The sequence below is a fragment of the Arachis ipaensis genome, chromosome B07, assembly GCF_000816755.2.
Source record: "Arachis ipaensis cultivar K30076 chromosome B07, Araip1.1, whole genome shotgun sequence".
Classification (NCBI taxonomy): Eukaryota; Viridiplantae; Streptophyta; class Magnoliopsida; order Fabales; family Fabaceae; genus Arachis; species Arachis ipaensis.
This window is the reverse complement of record NC_029791.2, coordinates 117,316,114-117,336,526: the sequence shown is the minus strand read 5'-3', so window position 1 is coordinate 117,336,526 and position 20,413 is coordinate 117,316,114. Positions and strand designations below refer to the sequence as shown.

Genomic DNA, 20,413 nt, shown 5'->3' with positions numbered 1-20,413 from the left:
TCTGCTCTACTTTTGCTTCCTCCCTCACGTAGCCACCCTAGCTACCTTCTGTGATGAGTGAACCCAAAAGCAGTGACAAGCCATCCTTCCAAGGATCTTCTCCTTGCTGGCCGAAATCTTCTTTATCCATTTTTGGTATGGAGAGGCTGAGATCTCATCACCATATCTTTCCTTTCATGGTTGAAGATCTTAGCCACTACATTTTTTATGTTTTCTTGCCATCAGCTCGATGGTCTTGATGCATGTAGCTCCTTCTTTCTTTTGTTAGCTCAACTTAGCTTCCATAGTTTCCTGTGACATGACCGAAGAAAAGAAAGAAAGATGAGAGAGAGAAGTTGTGAACAATAATTAATGAAGCAAAGAAAGAGAATAAAGTTAAATTGATTTTTCCACTCCTTTTGCTTAGCAACGTGTAGCTTAATGATGTCCATCAAATCAAAGACCAACTCTCTCCAATTAATAAAATTTGGATTCCATCAAAGGATAAAAGTGATATCCGTTGGAGCATGTAGCAACATAATCAAAGGAATGTGTTTCATTTGTTAAATGGATAAAACAATATTGTGCCCCATTTCCTTTTAATTTCGGACCAAGCATATTTGGTCTCATACCAAGACTTTTAATTGGGCTTGTATCATAATTGCTGGCCCATTTAATAAAACACTTGTTTCAGCCACTATTATCACAATAATTTTAACATCAAGGATGAATGTTTTTAAGCATATTGGGCTTGTAATAATTCTTCTTTTCTGTTCGGCCCAATAAAAAAATATGCATTGCAAAATTATTTTGATCATTATTTAATTCAAAATTAATTTAATAATTTGTAATTAATTATATTAATAATGTTTAGTCATCACTGATATTAATTTAGAGTTTTCCAAACTCATCAATCTCCCCCTTGATGACAAACATTATTAAAATTGAAAGTTAATTCACGAGATCGTTTTACTCACTTCCAGAAAAAGAAGGATGGAGCACATACATGTTTTAGGCATTGAATTGGGATGGCTTCACCTTTTGTCCTTTCAAATTAAAAAGAACCACAGAGATTTAACCGTATTTGGAATATGCTAGATACTTAGATATTCTTCCCATCAGGTTTTCTTTCGTTTACAGCCATATCTTTTGCTGGTGTGCTCTATCATAGGCGATCTTTTTCTTTTTTAAAGTATAAATTATTGAGTTCGAGCGGGCTATATATATACCTTAATCACAAAAAGAAAAGCGTTTCTTTTATTTAAAAAAAAAAGGTTGACATAATAATTAGGACTGTTGTCTATATCCAAAAGAAAAAGTATGTGAAATAAACTTTTAAGTAGTTAAAAATATATATTTTTCAAATAGTTTCATTATAAAAGAGTGCTAAAGTAGTAAATTTTGTGATTTGTAATTATTAATTAATTATTATTAGTATTTTTAATAGTGTGAGATTTCATCTAATAGTGTAAAATTATTCTTTTTTTTTTTGACTAATTAAATGCTGACCAAATTTTAATAGAAGTGCTGACCCTCTAGACTTTCTCATAATAAATTTGTCGATTCTTCAAGGTTTTCATTCTATCATTCTAGCTAGTTAATTTTAAGCTTTCAATTAATCTAGAACATGGTGCGTGAAGTTTAATAACTTCTTCAATGGCGTTCATGGAATCAACCCCATGTCAAGGTAGATATATATGTTTAAGTTTCAAAGCTTTTAACATATAACAATGCAAGAATACTAATTTCTTCTGAATGGTTCCAATATTATGAATCTAAAACGCTTCCTTGAATCCCAAACATATATAATATTGACAAATGAACATATTTATTAGAGAATCATTAGAATCAAATTAAATCAATTAGTATCATTTATATTTATAAGCATATCTGTATATTAATTGTAAGATTTTATACTTTTATTATTTTAATTCTTCTAGCGGTTATATATATCTCTTGTACATTATACTTTGAACACAATTCAACAATACATAAATTCTTTCTCCATTTCAGTCTTTTGTTTCTAACATGGCATCAAGAGCATAGGTTTTTTTTCTATGAAAATTAGTTCATAGTCCCGTTGTTTTTCTTTCTCGGCAGTGCTCTTTGGCCCCATTTTTCGATCACTTTTCGACGCTTTGGTTCGTCTCCTCCGTTACCACCGTGTTCATCTTGTCGCCGTGATTCCAACGCAACCAGAATCGCTACCATCCGCCGTCGGACGCGCCTCCACGCACCGCCGTAAGACGCTGCCACCACCAGGTTCCTCTCCTTTCTAGATTCATCTTGAGCCGTCAGATTGGGCCTTCGATCAAACGGCCTAACGCCATCCACGTGTCGCCCCACCACTGCTCCGTGCCGACCCGGCACCTGGACCCGATCCGGTCCGATTGGCTGACCTGCGTGCTTCCTTCCTCCGTCTAGATGCTGCCACGTGTCACGGATGTGTTTTCCTTCCTTCTTTCAGACGCTGCCACGTGTCCTTCTTGGCTGATGTGGCTGCTGATGTGGCAGATAGTGAAACTCTCCCTAAAATTTTTGGTGAGCTCTTTCCGATTCTGTACTCCGATTTCTCATTTTCTGCTCCGAAATTGCAGTTTTCTTTCCTCTCTTTGATCTCTATGTCTACTATTAGGGAAAAATCATATGTTTTTGCTGCCACAGACAGAAAGGGTAAATTCTATTGAAATTGTAACTGCTCCGTGCACCTCTTCTCCGACTGTCGCACATGCTACCAAAAAGGTCACATTAGCTACTATTGTTCACAGATGTTCTGCCATTATTGCAAGCTCTCGAACCATTTAATTACTACCTGTCCTACTCGCCCACCACGTCCTGATCAACTCAAGTATCATTCTCATTCCAACTTCTCTAAGACTGTGCCTGCTTCTGCTGTTATTGCTACTACTGAATCTACCACCTCTGCTCCTCTCAACCCATCTCCTGTCTCTCTATATGATATTACGTCTCTTCTGCAGCATCTTCTCTCTCTTTCTGGTAATACCTCTGCTGCTTTTTCGACTCCTCTAGGTAATTCTAAATGGTATTTTTACTCGGGTTGCTTTAATCACATGTCTCCATTGCGTAATATTTTCTCGTTCCTGTCTGCCACTACAAATGCACCTTCTGTAAATACTACTAATGGTTCCCTCTTGCACGCAACACACACGGGTTCTATCTCCCAGTCAACTCTCAATCTCCCTGATACTTATTATATTCCCAAATTAAACTTTAATCTTATTTCTGTTGGTCAACTTGTTGATCTGGGTTGTTGAGTTAAGAAATTAACTAATATGATTAATGATAACAAACATTATTTTATTGGGCTAATTACCCAATTAGTTTTGATGATTTTGTTTAAAGTGTTGCAGGCCAAAATTCACACTTGCAGCAGCCCAAAGACATTGAAATAAAAATCAGAAGCCTCACAGTATGCAACACTTACAAATAAGCCCAAATTAATTTAGAACAAAGAAATCAAATGGGCTGAATGGACAAAGTCAACCCAAGCCCGAATTGATCTCACTCAAAGCTTATCCCTCCAAAATGCTTTCTCTAAAGGCAATGTTCACCTTTTTCATTTCGGACAGAACTCAGAGAAGAGAGAGAGTGCTTCATTCCTAAGTCTATCATCGAAGAAGAAAGCAAGAGAAGGGTTAAACAAAAAGGTTGAGCTCTAATTACCCAAATCAAACCATATCAAGCTAAGTCAGAGGTTAAAGGTGATTCATTTCCTTTTGTATGCATCTTACTTTCTTCCTTCCTTCTCCAACTTTCTGCTACTTCATTTTGAGATATATGGAAAAAGTAATTTCTGAGACACACTGCTGTGAATCAAAGGCCAAGATTATTTCTTGGAGACCAAGTAGTATCTTAAAGGTTCAGATGTGGGATTGCCATTGAAAATATTTTTTTTTTGCTGTTCTGAGGACTCGGTCAAGAAAAAGGGATCTGTTCCAAAATTCCAAATTGGGGATTAATGGAAGATAGTGAACGGCTAAGTTGGTAGCTCATAGCTCAAGGAGTTGACCCAGAAGAGAGCAACTCAGCAAAATGAAAGGAGATACAAAAGTCAATTTTTCATTATTCTGAAGTAAGGAGAGAAAACCAGTTTTTGAAGTTTGTTCTGAGAAGAGTTCTCTGAAGATGTTCATCAACTTGGACAATGCTTCCTAGTCAAAGGAGCATTCCGCCAGAATGAGGAACTAAATCAGAGTTAAGCAATTCTGGTTCATCACATAGCTACAGAGGCTGTTGAAGCATCAATCTCCTTCAATGCATGTTTTACAGATTGTAATTTTATTTTTCAATGTATATCTTTCTGTAATTTCTTGAGTGTGAAAAGGCATAAAGAGAGAGCTCAAGTAAAAGCCAATGAGTGTTAAAATGCTGAGTGATACACTTGAGTGAAAAGCCTAGAGTGATTTTAGATTTCTTTAGGTTGGATTTGTGTCTTGTATCTTGTACCAGTGAGGTACCCCTTTCTTAGTTGGGTGAGCACTAAGATTGAAGAGTTAGGTATTAGCATAACCAAGTCAAGTTAGGTTAGAACTTGAGAGTGAAAGGATTGTGTCAATCCTGTGGAATTGGTGTATGTATACTTTAACTATAGTGGAAATTCCACCACTATTGTGGTGGAGATTGGATGTAGGTTGCATTGCACAAGGCAACTGAACCAGGATACATGATGGTGTTAGCTTCTCTCTTCCCCTCTCTGTTCTGTTTTTTGATATTCATGAGATAAAATGAAATTGTCTCGTAAATTTTTCGCTGCTGAGTTCAAACAGATTTAGACTGAAAGATTGTTATAAAAAGGTTACATCATTGAAGGTTGTAGAAGGTTATAGATTCAACCCCCCTTCTCTAAGCCTTCTACAACCTTCATGGGTTTTGATGTCACATTTTTTTTCTGGTTGTCATGTTCAGGATCGTCAGACGAGACAAATCATCAGGACTGGATGTAAGGTCGGACGGTTGTTTGAACTCGAGAATCTTTATATTTCTCCTGTGCCAAATTTCTGTGTTGCTTCTTCTCCATCTACCCTTCACTTTTGGCATCAACGTCTTTCCCACAGCTCCTTAGGAAAATTGCGTCTTCTTGTGTCTTAGGGTGTTTTTGGTCAGGTTCCTAATGAGTCTTTTGATTGCGTTTCTGGTCAAACTGCCAAACACCTGCTTTATCTTTTCACAATAATTCCTCTCTTGCTTGCTCTCCATTTGATCTTATCCACTCTAATGTTTGGGGCCCCGCTCCCACCACTTCTATAGGAGGAGCTCGATATTTTGTCGTTTTCATTGATTATTATTCACGCTTTACTTGGGTTTATTTGATAACTAATCACCATGAGTTACCTCAGATTTATATTAACTTTGCCACTATGATTAAAACTCAGTTTTCCAAGGTCATTAAGGTTTTTCGACGCGATAATACCATGGAATATCGTGATTCCAAACTTTTAACCTTTCTTGTAGAACAGGGTACTTTGTCTGAGTTTTCTTGTCATGGTACATGTCAACAAAATGGCCGAGCTGAATGCAAATACCGTTCTTGGGGTGAAGCTATTCTTACTTTGTCTGAGTTTTCTTGTTCATGCAATGTTTCTTTCTTCTTCGTGTCCTGAGCATACTTGGGGTGAAGCTGTTCTTACTACTGTTCATGTTATCAATAGACTTCCTTCTTCTGTTCTTGGTAATGTTACTCCCTTTGAGCGTCTTTATCATACCTCTCTAGATTACAATTCTCTTTGAGTTTTCGGTTGTGTTTGTTTCATTCTTCTTCAGCCTTATGAACACAGTAAACTTGAACCTCAGGCTCGCATGTGTTGTTTTCTTGGTTATGGCACTGAACACAAGGGTTATCATTGTTGGGATCCTCTCTCTAAACGTATTTGTGTATCTCATCATGTTGTCTTATGGGAGCATCACATATTTTCTCGATTTTCCTCATTTGAGTCTTTTCTTCCTACTCAGTCACCTTTTTTCACTAACCTCAATGTTAACCTTTTTCCTAGTGATGATTCTACAGGTTCTATCTCGGGTCACTCTCTACAGCCTCCTGCTCTTCCGCCTTCTCCATCTCCCGATGATTCCAGACCGGACGACGCTCCTGTTCCTACCGTCATGCCTCCTCTTTCCACTTGTTCTTCTAGGGTAAGAAATCCACCTCATCATCATCTTGATTATCATTGCTTTTTTACTATTCTTCATCAACATGAACCTAAGTCATTCAGAGAATCCTCCATAAATTCAAATTGGCAACAAGCAATGCAGGAAGAAATACAGGCACTTGAAAAAGCACACATTTAGGATTTGGTTGATCCTCCTTCTAATCAGAAAGTTGTGGGCAGTAGATGGGTATACAAGATCAAGACTCGCTCTGATGGCTCTATTGACTGTTATAAGGCACACTTAGTTGCTCAAGGTTGTACGCAAGAGTAGTATATGGTATTGACTATGAAGAGACTTTTGCTCCTGTTGCTCGTCTCACATCTGTCCGAGCTCTTCTTGCCATTGCTGCGGTCAAAAAATGGTCTCTCAGTTAGATGAATGTGAAGAATACATTTCTTAATGGAGATTTGAAAAAGAAGGTCTTTATGAAACCACCTCTAGGTTATCCTTGTCCTTCTAGCAAAGTCCGTCTCCTTCGCATGGTACTGTATGGTCTTAAGCAAGCTCTTTGTGAATGGTTTGACAAGTTCAGTACCACTATCTGCAATCTCGGTTTCACTTGCAGCCCTCATGAGAATGTGCTTTTTATTCGTAAAAGTGAACGTGGAGTTGTTCTTTTGCTTTTATATGTTGATGACATGATCATTACTAGAGATGATGTTGATGGTATCTCTGATCTCAAAGCCTCCCTTCACCGTACCTTTGAGATGAAAGATCTTGGTTCTCTCAGCTATTTTCTTGGTCTCGAAGTCATATCCACAAATGATGGCATCTATCTCTCTCAGGCTAAGTATGCTTCAGATCTTCTTGCTCGCGCCGGGATTATCGATAGTCACACTGAGTCTACTCCCCTTGAGCCTAATGTTCGATTTACCCTTATGGATGGCATTGTTTTGGATAATCCTACTCTCTATCGACAGTTAGTTGGAGGTATCGTCTACTTAATTGTCACCCGACCAGACATCGCCTATCCAGTTCATGTACTTAGCCAGTTCTTGTCAGTTCCTCGTACTACTCACTATGCGGCAGTTCTTCGCATTTTTCGCTACATCAAAGGCACCCTATTTCATGGCCTTTATTTTTCTGCCCATTCATCTTTGTATCTTCAGACATACTCCGATGCTGATTGATGGGTTGGTGATCCCACAACTAGAAAATAGATAAATACAGACAGATTTACAGATAGATTTAGTCTTTATTACAGACGAATTTTTGGTTACCGACGAAATTACTAACGGATTTTGTCCCTCTGTAAAAGCCCCGTCGGAAATTATTTACCGACGGATTTTTTTTCCGTCGGAAAATTATCGATGGATTTTTACTAGTTACCGACGGATTTTCCCTCTGTAAATTCTCCCACCATTTCCTGAAGGCGACAAACTTACAGACGGATTTTCCGTCTGTAATTACAGACAGATTTTCAGACAAATTTTCCGTCTGTAATTACAGGCGGATTTTCAGACGGATTTTCCGTCTGTAATTACAGGCGGATTTTCAGACAGATTTTCTGTCTGTAATTACAGATAGATTTTCAGACGGATTTTTCGTCTGTAATTACAGACGGATTTTTTGACAGATTTTCTGTCTGTAATTTAAACTTTGGAAAATCATGATTACAGACAGAAAATCCGTCTGTAAATCCGTCTGTAAGGTAAAATAGAATTTTTTTTACTTTTTCTAATTACAAAATAAACTTGTTTTCATACAAAATAAATATAAATTTAATACAAATTTTTATCTAATTTATATTCGAATATTTATAATATTTCAAAAAATAAACAAATTCATCGTATTATCAAACTAAAAGAAAAGTACTATAAACAAGCAAGTCAATATAATTCAAAATATAAACAAAATGTATTGATCATCAACTATAATTCCTAGTATATTGTTCAACCATGCTAAAACTATCAGCTATAGTCTTCAGTGTCATCTTCATCCTCATCATCATCATAGTCCTCATCCGAAGACATTGAGGGTGGCGGTGGTGGCAGTGGTAGTGGAACTGCACTAGAACTATTTGACGCTCTAACCTTCTCATAATAGCTAACATAAGCCTCATTCCATTTCTTTTGTTTCAGCTTTTCCTTCTTGGCCTTTCCAATTGCCCGTTCCAACTTTTCTAACTTCTTTTGAGTCTTTTCCAAAGGAGCCAAGCGTGTATCTAACAACTTACTAATACGCTCATCTGTTTGTTGAGTAACACGCTGAAAAAGCTCTTCATTGAGATTATGAATCTGTTCTCGCAAATCAGGAACAAAATTTTGATTTCTTGGTGCTCTTCCAGATACAGAATTGGCAGAAGTGGTTCCAGACTTGATAGAGTTAGAAAAGAATGACCCTTTTCCGTAAACTCGATTCTTCTTTTGCCCACCACACACTTCCTCCCAAATAAAATCTTCATCAATTGGTTGTAGCTCCATTCCTTGTGCTTGAGCCTCGGCATGTTGGGCCTGAACTTCTGCTAACTTTTTTATAAACTTCTCCTGTTGCACAATGGTTATATCAATTATATTATTATTATTAAGACAAATAGCCATGCATATCACAGTGCAGCAAATATATATATATATATATATATATATATGCATTACTGAGTCTCATGCACGTACAATATATATATATGCATAAGAGATACCAAAATAGAGTTGGTGAGTTGGTCAACAAATCAAGCCTAACCAACATAACAGATTAGGTCCTAACTGCACTAACCCTTTTCTTTAATACAATCTTGATTATTCAACAAATCAAGCTTAACCAACATAACAGATTGGTGAGTTTCTTGTCAGTTTCACTGAACCATGCACTACCACTGTCATATTCTTGATTATTACCCAATATACTACTAATTAATTAACCAGTACACTGTTAGTACTTACCATATACACATGACTAATAATTCATACTTATTATTAAATAAACAGAAAGAGCAAAATGGAACAAGAAAGGAAAGAAGATAAATGCACTATAAAAAGAAAGGAAAACATGACCAGATAAGTATAAATTAGGTAATTAGCTTCTCCTTTGTGACCTAATTAAATTAAGCAATTGTGAGAGGAAAGTATAAACCGTGCAAAACATGACTAGAAAAACAAAAGGGCATATAAATATTCAAGTGGCAGCAAGTCATTAATTTAACATTTATGCTATATCTCACATGAGTGTCTTGAGAGCGCTTGTCCACCCATTTAGACTTGTCACTTTTAAGTGTGTGGGTTTCTTTGAAGACCTCCTCGTGGGTTGGTGTACGGCCCAACTGCTTCTTCTGTTCCACATAAAACACAAAATAAGAAAAATTTTATATAAATAGATGTCTATTAAATAAGATCTAAATCCACTTAAATTATATTACCATCCTCTCTATAGTTGAGCTCAATGGAATAGAACCACCGCAATAGACAGAACCACCTAAGAGTGACGCTCGATTCTCCCTTGCTTTTTTCCTTATATTTTTCCATTTCTCATCTGTTTCCCAGTACCTTTCCAACACCTTTTTGTAAGTGGAAATTAGCCATTCGTGGGTTGTATCCACACCCTCACGGATATCAGACATCATTTGGCTAAATCGCTTACTTGTCCTATACTTGAAAGCCCTCCAGAAAAACTCATCATCATCATCATCAATAAGAAAGTGGCTCTGCACATACTCATCAAGTTGCTACTTATAAGATTCAAATCACATGGACAATATTCAATCAAGTTATGATTAAAGACAAGTTATGACTAAAAAAGAAAGAACAAGTTATTCAATCATTATAAATAATCCAACACTTTTACCTTCCACTCCTTAAACTAAAGCTTCTTTGTCGGAAGAGGGACATCTCCAAACTTTTTTGTACGGTTTATCATATCGTTTCTTGATGATCTCTGTAATCTTCTGAGAACCAGGAGGAAAAGGTAACCAACTGATAATTTCATAAAGAATTAACAAGTTAGGAAACTAATTGTTTCAGTCTTTTGGGACATCTTTATTTAATTTAGTTAGGAGAAGGAGGAGGAAGATGGTGGTAATGACTTAAAGAAGAAGCAGACACATGAAGCATATGCATGTCACATAGCATAATAAAATTTAATAGAGAAAAATAATATACTAAATTAGTTATGGAGAGATCCAAATTTTACCTTGTTTTTTCATCAGGAACCAATCTTTCTTTTGTGACACTATTAGGAACTGATGCAGTCTCTGATGGAGGAGATGTACTAGAGCTTCCAGGTGTCTCTGAATCAACTAATAGACTGGAATTGCGAAGCGGAGAAGGAATCGAAATTGGAGGAGGGGGTGGAGGAGGGGGACCCATACATCCTAGAGTAGGCCAACTTGGTGGAGGAAGACCCGTGTAGCCTGGATTAGGTACCATCAAATACGGTTGCTGGCTAAGTGGTCCTGACTGAAAATCTAGCACAACCGAAATCCCAGAAGAGGTGGAGGTGGTTGAAATAGCGGCTGCGGCAGTGGTGCGAGAACCTCTATGACTCTTAACACCTTTACCCTTGACCCGAGGAGCCATGACCTACAACCAGCAGTGCAGAGGCTTACTTCTATTTAAATATTCTATTAATTTCAAAACCTTAGAAACAGTGCGACATAACCCTAACTCAGTGACTCGAATAGAACTATAATTAGTTTTTAAAGTAACTACACAATTTTGTAGTATGTGGTCTATTTTGACAGTTATGATCAAATTAATAGTTACCTTGTCAGTCTCACGTTGTAATGTCAATATCTGAAGGGAAGTCTTGATCTGCATTGAATTTAATTGTGCATGTTAATGATTTAATTTCATTGATTTTCAGAGACTATACACAATGAAAGATAAGTCTGACAGTTGAGAATCCATTCAATGCAAGAACGTACCTCAGAATGCCAAGTAAGCAGGAATTATCATCCACGTGTCAAATGAGGATAGGTTGGTTGACATGAGCCTCAAATGAGATATCACTTTGTAACTATATAAACTGTGAGAAGAGCATGCATGTGTTGTAAAGAGGCACATTAAAAGAGGTTGCTGTAGGGGATAAGATTCTTGTAACTCTATTTGCTAACTTCTACCTAATTTAAAATTAGAAATAAATAACTTTTTTTAATATCTGATATGCATCTTGATCTTATTTAACAATATTATCACTACTATATGATTTATTACAAGAAAGAGTAGAAAATCGAATATAGGCACAATCAGTTTTATGTGGACAAGAAATAGCAACATGTTCAAAGTATAGACTCCATTTCTAGGTACTCCTCATAGGAGAATTTGATGATTGGCTTGTGAAATTATAAAGCAACGATCTTCATGAAATTGAAAATAAGAATCATTATCCTTTTTGAATTTTTGAACACTAATTAGATTTTCACACATTTCAGGTGCATGTATAAGATTTCGAAGCAAAAACTTTTGACTAGTATCCAAAAAACATAATTGAATTTTGAGAATATGTATGCACCATAAATCAAAATAAACGAATAAATTAAGGGAAAGCAGAATCTTTCACTTATTTAGAGAAGGTGCAGAACATAGAAAATCTTGCTAAGAAAGAAAATGGTAGCAGCGGTTACAAAAACAGAAACAGAATAATAAAATCATGGAGAGGCTTGGATACTAGTAACAATATAAAAGTCCCACAACAGGATGTATAAACAAATTAAGAACAATATATGTAAAGAACAATATATGATTACCCTATTAAAAATCAATATCATCATCAAAGTCTGCAACATCATCATATTCATTTTTATTAACCCTAGAACTAGAGCCGATGGACAATTCGACAATGCGGTCCTCTCCAAATGGAGACTTAAGACTGATAGGAGGCTCGGTGTCAGAAATCCTAGAAGGATTGCTCTCATCCGCTTGATAAGCTACATCATTCTCTTCCTCAGGTTTTTTTTCCTTTTGCCCTTGCAAGGGTATGAAATGTATATCCATTTACTTTATAAATTGGATAACTTGTTGCTTTGTTTGAAGGACCCCAAGAAAGTGATTGCAAACCAGGATCAACAATTTCATTGCATTGATTTTGAACCTAGTTAGAAACATGCAACAAATTATTTAATAGAAGTGATATGTGATGCAAATCTTTAGCTAGAAACCTTTACAATAAATGATACGAATTTATGCACTTACATATGATGCAAACCAAGGGGGAATTGGTCATCGCTTTCTCCAGGACAAGTTTCTTTCCAAAACCTTGATAAAAGTAGGACTAGAGTTTTATAAGCTATGGGATTCGTTAGTAGAACAAGTGTAATTAACTGTTTAATAAAAGATTTGGGCACTTACATATAGAAAGGGCTAACTTTACTTTCATTGAGTAGAATATGCAAATAAGCTGCTGCCTTGTCTCGTTCATCTAACCAATGATCTTTAGCTTTTCCAACCTTGCGACCAGATCTATTAAATATTAATAAAGAAGCTTTAATTTTGTCTCCGTCGTCATCATTTCTTCCCACACGGGTTCGCCTCGATAAGATATGTGGTTCAAAGTAGAAAGAAACAAAACTTGAAGTCTCCTTTGCCAAGAAATCCTCACAAATTGAACCTTCAACCCTTGCTCTATTTTTCATTGTTCGCTTGAATGCTCCTATCACCCGTTCAAACGGATACATCCACCTATATTGGACAGGTCCATACATACGTGCCTCATATGCTAGATGAATTGGCAAATGCTCCATCACATTAAAGAATCCCGGGAGAAATATCCTTTCTAACTTGCAAAGGATAATGGGAATATTCTGCTCCATAACCTCTAAATCATGAACCTTGAGGGTGGTTGAGCACAAGTCTTTGAAAAACTGGCTTAACTCGGTAAGAGACTTTCATATATTTGTAGGTAGTTCTCTGAACGCAGTTGGAAGCAAGCACTGCATAAAAATGTGACAATCATGGCTCTTCATACCAATAAATCTCCCCTAGAAAAGACTTACACATCTAGCAAGGTTAGATGCATAACCATCCAGAAATCTAAGTTGTTGCACCCACCTATACACGTCTTGTTGTTGTTCAGAAGTTAAAGTATAAGCTGCCTTAGGTTTGGACCAACAATTATCACCGACATGCCGCAAATGTAAATCTGGACGCTTGCACAGTTCAGCCAGGTCTAACCTAGCTTTTTCATTGTCTTTAGTTCTATCAGTGTCCATAACAGTATTCATTATGTTATCAAACACATTCTTCTCTATGTGCATTACATCAAGACAGTGACGAACCAGGTTATCTTTCCAATAAGGTAACTCCTAAAATACACTTTGCTTAGTCCAATTGTGAGTAATACCATACTCTCGCAATTTGATCCACTTTCCATTATCTGATATCTTCCCAAGTCCTTTAACCCTTTGCCAAATCTCCAAACCACTTAATCTGGTAGGAGCCTCTTCACTTTCTATTTTATTCTTCCTAAAGTCATTCTTATTGCGCCTATAAGGGTGGTTTATCGGCAAAAACCTCCGATGACAATCAAACCATGATGCCTTGCCTCCATGTGATAGTGTAAAAGACTTGGTATCCTCCATGCAAATAGGACATGACAATCTTCCTTGTGTCATCCACCCAGACAACATCCCATAAGCCGGGAAATCATTGATAGTCCACATCAATGCTGCCTTTAAGACGAAATTCTTCTTTTCTACAATATCATACGTTAAAACACCAGGATTCCACAACTCATTTAATTCGTCAATCAAGGGTCCCAATAATACATCAATGTTGGCTTTAGGGTTATTGGGACCAGGTATTAAGCAAGTCAAGAACAAATAAGGATCTTTGATACACATTCCAGGAGGTAGATTGTATGGAATTACAATTACGGGCCAACAAGAATAAGGCTTGCTAAATTGGATATTTGGGGTAAACCCATCAGAGCAAAGACCTAACCTAATGTTTCTAGGATCCAAAGCAAAATCAGAATGGATGCAGTCAAAGCTTTTCCATGCCTCCCCATGTGACGGATGGGTCATCACGCCATCATCATGTTGGTTTTTTATATGCCATGTCATGTGCGGAGCTGAATTGACGCATAAAGCCTTCAAAGTCTAGGGATTAAGGGTAAGTAGTGCATCCGTCTGACAGGAACTCTCTTGGACTTACAACCACCATCGGAAATAGGCTTGAATCTAGGTGCTTCACAAAACTTGCAACTAGTTAGAGCAGCATCGTCTTTTCGATACAACATGCAATTGTTTGAGCAACAATCTATTTTGATTGCCTTCAATCCAAGCTTTTGCACTAACTTCTTAGCCTCATAGTAATCCCTAGGTATGGCACTACCCTCAGGAGCAATTTCCCTAATTAAGGTGGCCCACTGCTTAAATGACTCCTGTGATTGGTTTCCCTCGGCCTTAATGCATAGCATTCTAACAGCTATCGATAGTTGAGAGTGCACACAACCTTCCCACAAAGGCTTTTGAGCTGCCTCAAGAAGATCAAAAAAGTTTTTAGCCTCTACATGAGGATCCTCTGGACCAACAGAATCGAAAACCATTTCATGATACCTTCTGGAGTTGTCTTCCCAGCTAATGTCATACATATCACATTCTTCCACATTTGCACCACTTCCTGAACCACCTTCCCCACAATTATTGAATCCCATCTGATTAATCCCTATGTCATCAATCTCTCCATGTTCTGTCCAAATCCAATAATTTGGCATAAACCCCTTTTCCCACAAATGCATCTTAATAATGTTCAGCTCTTTATAATTTGTGCATCTACACTTAACGCATGGGCATCTACACTTTCCTTCCGACTTCACAACATCTAACTTACTAATTGTTTCTATAAACTCCTCAACCTTGTCATAAAACTCAGGTTTAATACCCCCTCTTGTTGGATTCAACCTATCATACATCCACACTCGATGGTGCCAAGACATTTCTTACGAATTCGATATTTTTAGTACCTATAAATCATCCAACACAAGCAACATTTCATCTATCATACAACATCCTATCAATATTTAACCATATCAATGTTTTCAATGTAATACAAGCAACAACACAACACAACACAAGTAATATTTCATTTATGATACAATACCCTAGAAATCAATAAAATTTACAACACAAGAATTGCACTAACCTCTTGATTGAGTCAAGCTTCAAAACTCGCCCTGCTTTTTCATGGTCAAGCTACCAAATATGCTGTTCGGTACAGATATAATTCTACCCCATAGTCTTGAAAATGTTCCACAAGTATTGCATATAACTTGTAAGTTGTACTAATAATATTGCATTTACAGAACTAAATATACGTAAATGCATAAAATCTGAGCTAGACCAGCTATAATCACTAATCAGATACTGAAAAGTGAAAACTATACACAAAAACTGGCATGAAAAATTAGATCGCTTTCTCTAATCATTGCCAACCGAGACATTTAATTGAAAAGTTTGTATATGAAAAAATATCTTAGCTGTAAAACTTAAATAATCAAAATTTAGCATAAGTACTGTCCTCTTTTTGGAATTTCTCAGCTGTAAACTATCAATCAGACTAAACTAGAAGTTTAAATCCACAAGCATGGTAGACCCTTTGATATCTCCATATACAAACAACAGGATGAAGAAATAAACAAGCCAGAATTTTCATCACAGATGTATTGATTAATTCATGTAAAGAACTCTAATAAATAGTTCATCACAGAGTTGGTTACCGTGGTTAATATACATCTCTTAAATTACAAGCATAGCCAATCATTGTGTGACACCAACAATTAGGCACATCACTGCAGTTTAAACATTCTAAAATAGTTATATTTCAGCTCTGGAACCATATATTTTTAGTACAACTATAAACAACTCATAACAAAAGATGACATCATGACAAGCTCATGCTCATGTTGATGTTCATTTTAAAATTTAAACATTGAAGAATCCAGATTTTTAATCTCATAAATCCCTGCCACAAGGCAATACAAGTTGACCTTAGAAAAATATTCCTAACTTATAATTCAGAGCCGAGCAGTTCAGGGCCAGAACCTCTATTTTTTTTAATCTCAAAAACAGTAACTAATCCCTTAAAAATAACTTTTCAGAAAGAATATTTTGAAGAGAATAAATTTTTAACTTTAGGACCTTTATACAGATTACTAAGAATTAGACACAAAGACTGATCGTTCTTATGATATAAGTACACCAAGTGTTCTATAGAATTAAATGAGAGATTTGACAAACCTTATGCAAATGAAAGCTGGAGTGATCAACTTGTATGATCAAATCAATAGGGAAATTTGCCTTGGGAATCCTACACCAAATGGCACAAATAACATAACATAAATAAATAAAAGACTGTAGTATCATAGTTGTTGATAGAAACTCTTCAAGAGAATAATGCTCATGCAAAATGGAGATATGTACCAAGTATGGTTTCTAAAAGAAAAGAATGAGGATCAGATAATTGACAAAAGATCAATATATGTCGTGATTTATTTCACAGCAATTTAACCACCAACATCCATTATGCTATGTAGATTTTCTCGCAACCAACAACCCTTTCATATGTACTCAATTATGAACAAAATTATGAACTGCTTAATAGACATTTTATGAACGAAATTCACAAAGTACACAGCATTCAATATTATCATTGCTTATGAACAATTATGAATAAAAAAATGATTAATGAGGAAAACGAAACAACCGATTTTGTGAGAGAGTAACGAGCAAAAAAAGCATCAGCTGAAGAAAAATACAAAATACGAACGAATAGAAAAGTTAGGGTTTGCGATCTACCAGTTGCGCGAAGAGAATTTGACAAAGAAAGCGCTGATCTGGAATGAAAAGAAGCTCGGAATCCGACGGCGATAGATCTTCTACGGTGGCAGTGGAGGCTGTGTCTGTGTAGGGGCTGCGGTGGCTGCGAGGCTGTGGGAGTTGCGGGGAGCTGCGAGGGCTGATGCGGGGCTGCGTGGCTGCAGTGGCGGCAGAGACTACGGTGGCTGTGGGCGGCGGGCTGCAGAGGAAAGAGTTTGAAGGATGTGGGCAAAGAGTTCGAATAGAGTGTGAATGGAGTGTGAATGGGAGGGGATCTTCAACTAGGGTTTTCAATATTTCCGACGGATTTTATTTAAATTACAGATGGATTTTCCGTCTGTAATAATTTAATAAAACACGCGTTTTGTCTACTTAATTACAGACGGAAAATCCGTCTGTAACCATTTGCACGGGAAAAAAATTAATTTTTCCGACGGAATTATAGACGGATTCTTTTTTCCGTCTGTAATTTATGCTAATCTATTTTTTTTGTTTTCCGACAAAAAAATCCCTCTGAAATTCCGTCTGTATTTCAGTGGGATAAAATTCGTCGGAAATATCCGTCTGTAATAACTAGTTTTCTAGTAGTGTCCCCCTGATCATCGTTTTACTATTGGTTACTGTTTGTTTCTTGGCGACGCTCTCATTTCTTGGTGTGCTAAAAAGCAAATGTTCACTGCTCGATCAAGCACAGAAACTGAGTACCATGCTCTCGCTGACACCACTGTTGAGGTTGTCTCAATTCGTTGGATTCTCGAAGATTTGGGTGCTCCTCAGTCGTCCCCTACTAATGTTTTTTTTGTGACAACTGCAGTGCTATTCAGATTGCTCATAATGATGTGTTTCATGAATGCACCAAACACATTGAGATTGATTGTCACTTTGTTCGGCAATGTATCCTTATTGATGCTATTCATCTCAACATTGTTGGAACACTAGATCAGACTGCTGATATCTTCATGAAAGCTCATCATCCGACTCATTTCTGGACTCTGTTATCCAAACTCAAGATGGTATCCTTAACTCCCACTTGAGTTTGAGGGGGGATGTTAGAGAATCATTAGAATCAATTTAGATCAATTAGTATCATTTATATTTATGTAGCATATCTGTATATTAATCGTGAAAATTTAGGTGCAGTCAATTTTACATAAAATTTGATAACTGAGAATCGTTAAATAAAAATTTAGTCAAATTAATTAAATTATTTATCCGTTTTCAATTAGTTAAAGTTAACTACACTCATAAATGTAATGAATATTAAACTTGTGGTGTGTTATATGTGGAGGAAATTATAGCCTAGGCAGAGAGTGGAAATTAGAAATTATGATGGAGAAGTTGTGATGAGAACAAATGAAAGTGATGCGGCATATATATGCACCCATGAGTGGGAACGAAACTGTTTAGTAAAATGCATGGTACGAGTACTCATGTACCATGGACCATAGGGAGGGACCTCTATATATCTTGATTTCTATATGCATATTACAGAGAGTAGAAAAAACATACATGGGTGTGGAGGCGTACACATCAAAGCTAAAACCTCCGCTGCTGCTGCTTCTTGTTGTTGCAGCAGCACATGAAGCGGCGGTTATCCAAGTGGGCCCCAGAAACTGCAAACGCACATGCGGCTCCGTGAGCATTCCGTTCCCGTTTGGGACCACCAGGGAGTGCTCCCTCGCCCCCGAATTCCTCATCAACTGCACCCACCATGGCCCTTACTTGCCTTCCGCCTACTTATTGGAAGACAACGACTATGACTTACAAGTGCTGAACATATCTGTGGACGACGCCGAACTCCTTGTTTCGTTGCCGGTAGCCAGTGATTGCTACTACAACGACACCACAAGCAAGAAACAGGACAAAATCTTCAATAATGAAACCGACTGGCAGTTTAATTTTGGAAATTATAGCCTCTCATGGAGCCGAAACGTGTTCACAACCGTTGGTTGTGACACACTGGGATTAGTGGTGACAGGGGATTTTTACGGCGATGGTAAACCCTATGTTAAGACATGCTTTTCTTACTGCGAGGATCGCGCTGATGCAATGACTGGGTCCTGTAATGGCACTGGTTGTTGCCATATTGACATACCCAAGGCCGAGGTCAAAGAAGAAGTGTTAACGGCAATCTCTTATGGTTTTGAAAACTCGCTACTCAACAACAGTGATAAGATTGAGTACAGCCCTTGTGGTTATGCGTTTGTGGCGGAGAAAGGACGCTACGACTTTGTGTCCGCAGATCTGAATAACACGAAGTTGAACAATACTAAGTTCCCGGTGGTGCTGGATTGGAGTGTTGGGAACCAGACCTGTGAAGAAGCCAAGAAGAAGAATTCCAGCTATGCATGTAAAGGCCCAAACACCACGTGTCAGCCTTCAGAGAAGCGTCCTGGTTACCTATGCAAATGCCGTCCTGGTTTTCAGGGTAACCCTTATCACCAGAATGGTTGCCCACAAGGTATGTATTTTGGCTCGCCACACCAGAATTAGTTACTCTTCTAGTATTTTTTAAAAAATAATTGTACATCAAAAATTTGTTATCACATTGTCTATTTATATATAAATTCATGTGATATTTAATTTATTTTTAATATATATTTTAAAAATAAAATAATTTATTTTTTCAATAACTGAAATTTTTGTGTTTGACGCAGTATAATTGTTTTAGTTATGGTCATTGTAAGTAATAATGCATGCGATTTATTTGCACAATTTGAACATAACATCAACTTTTTACACATTATTTAATGATGGACCCATATTTAGTTAAACTCAAAACTTCATCCGACATCACTCCTAACACTACTGTTCCACGGCATACCTGAAATGATCTGAAAGGTGTTTTGGACTTGAGAAAAAGTTTGGAAGTGGTGACAAAGGTGCTGTATGTGCTTTCATATCATGTATAAGTTAGTAAGAGTCTTATACATTTTTTATGAAAATTAGAAATGAGATATCTGAATAGATGGAGTATTTATAAAAATAGTGATGACTTAGTCATTATTTTTTAGTTTCTTCTCTTATAGTAGTGGGTGATTTTTTTTTCAATATTTAAAAAGTTATCTCATGCGGAAGTAATTACTAATTTGAGATAACATCTAAAAATAGTAGGGTGATAAAATTTTATAATTGTCTTTATATAAATTTTTTTGGGTTATGTTACGTGTACACTAAAATCAGCCACCAAAATCAGCTATCAATATAAAATACATGTTGAAATACAAATATATATTAAAAATAAATTAAATTACACATGTATTTATACATAAATACATTAGTGGCTAATTTTGGTGTACAAATAGCATTTTTCAATTTTTTTTGTCATTGAATTAGGAGCATTTATCCAATATGCATATCCGCGGTGTTTATCCGAATCCGATCTGAAAATTACAGATATGAATCCGATCCGCAAGACTATTAGATAAGATTGGATCCGATCCGTACACTAATAGGATCAGATTACAGATTGTAGATATCTGCATATTCACAGATCCACAAAATAAATAAATAAATATTTTT

At 36.7% G+C, this 20,413-nt stretch overlaps 2 protein-coding genes across 4 annotated transcripts in view; one reads left to right on the top strand and one right to left on the bottom strand.

The window, feature by feature from the left end:
• Positions 7,890 to 14,653, bottom strand: LOC107607782. 3 transcript variants are annotated; one of them, XM_021106345.1, is made up of 4 exons: positions 14,529 to 14,653; positions 9,500 to 9,784; positions 9,305 to 9,412; positions 7,890 to 8,633 (listed from the first exon to the last, which is right to left on the bottom strand). In XM_021106345.1, the coding sequence occupies exons 2-4, from the start codon at positions 9,701 to 9,703 to the stop codon at positions 8,058 to 8,060; spliced, it is 888 nt and encodes a 295-aa protein (XP_020962004.1). In that variant the 5' UTR covers positions 9,704 to 9,784; positions 14,529 to 14,653; the 3' UTR covers positions 7,890 to 8,057. The 3 variants fall into 3 exon arrangements, with proteins under 3 accessions (XP_020962004.1, XP_020962005.1, XP_016165171.2); XM_021106346.1 differs by lacking the exon at positions 14,529 to 14,653 and adding an exon at positions 9,925 to 9,998; XM_016309685.2 differs by lacking the exon at positions 14,529 to 14,653 and having other exon boundaries at positions 9,500 to 9,842.
• The window catches only part of LOC107605995 (wall-associated receptor kinase 1-like), a 4,334-nt gene continuing 2,155 nt past the window's right edge, over positions 18,235 to 20,413 (top strand). The window contains exon 1 of the mRNA XM_016307955.2: positions 18,235 to 19,352. Coding sequence (XP_016163441.1) covers positions 18,329 to 19,352 — 1,024 coding nt within the window. The 5' untranslated portion in view covers positions 18,235 to 18,328. The remainder of the gene's footprint in view (positions 19,353 to 20,413) is intronic.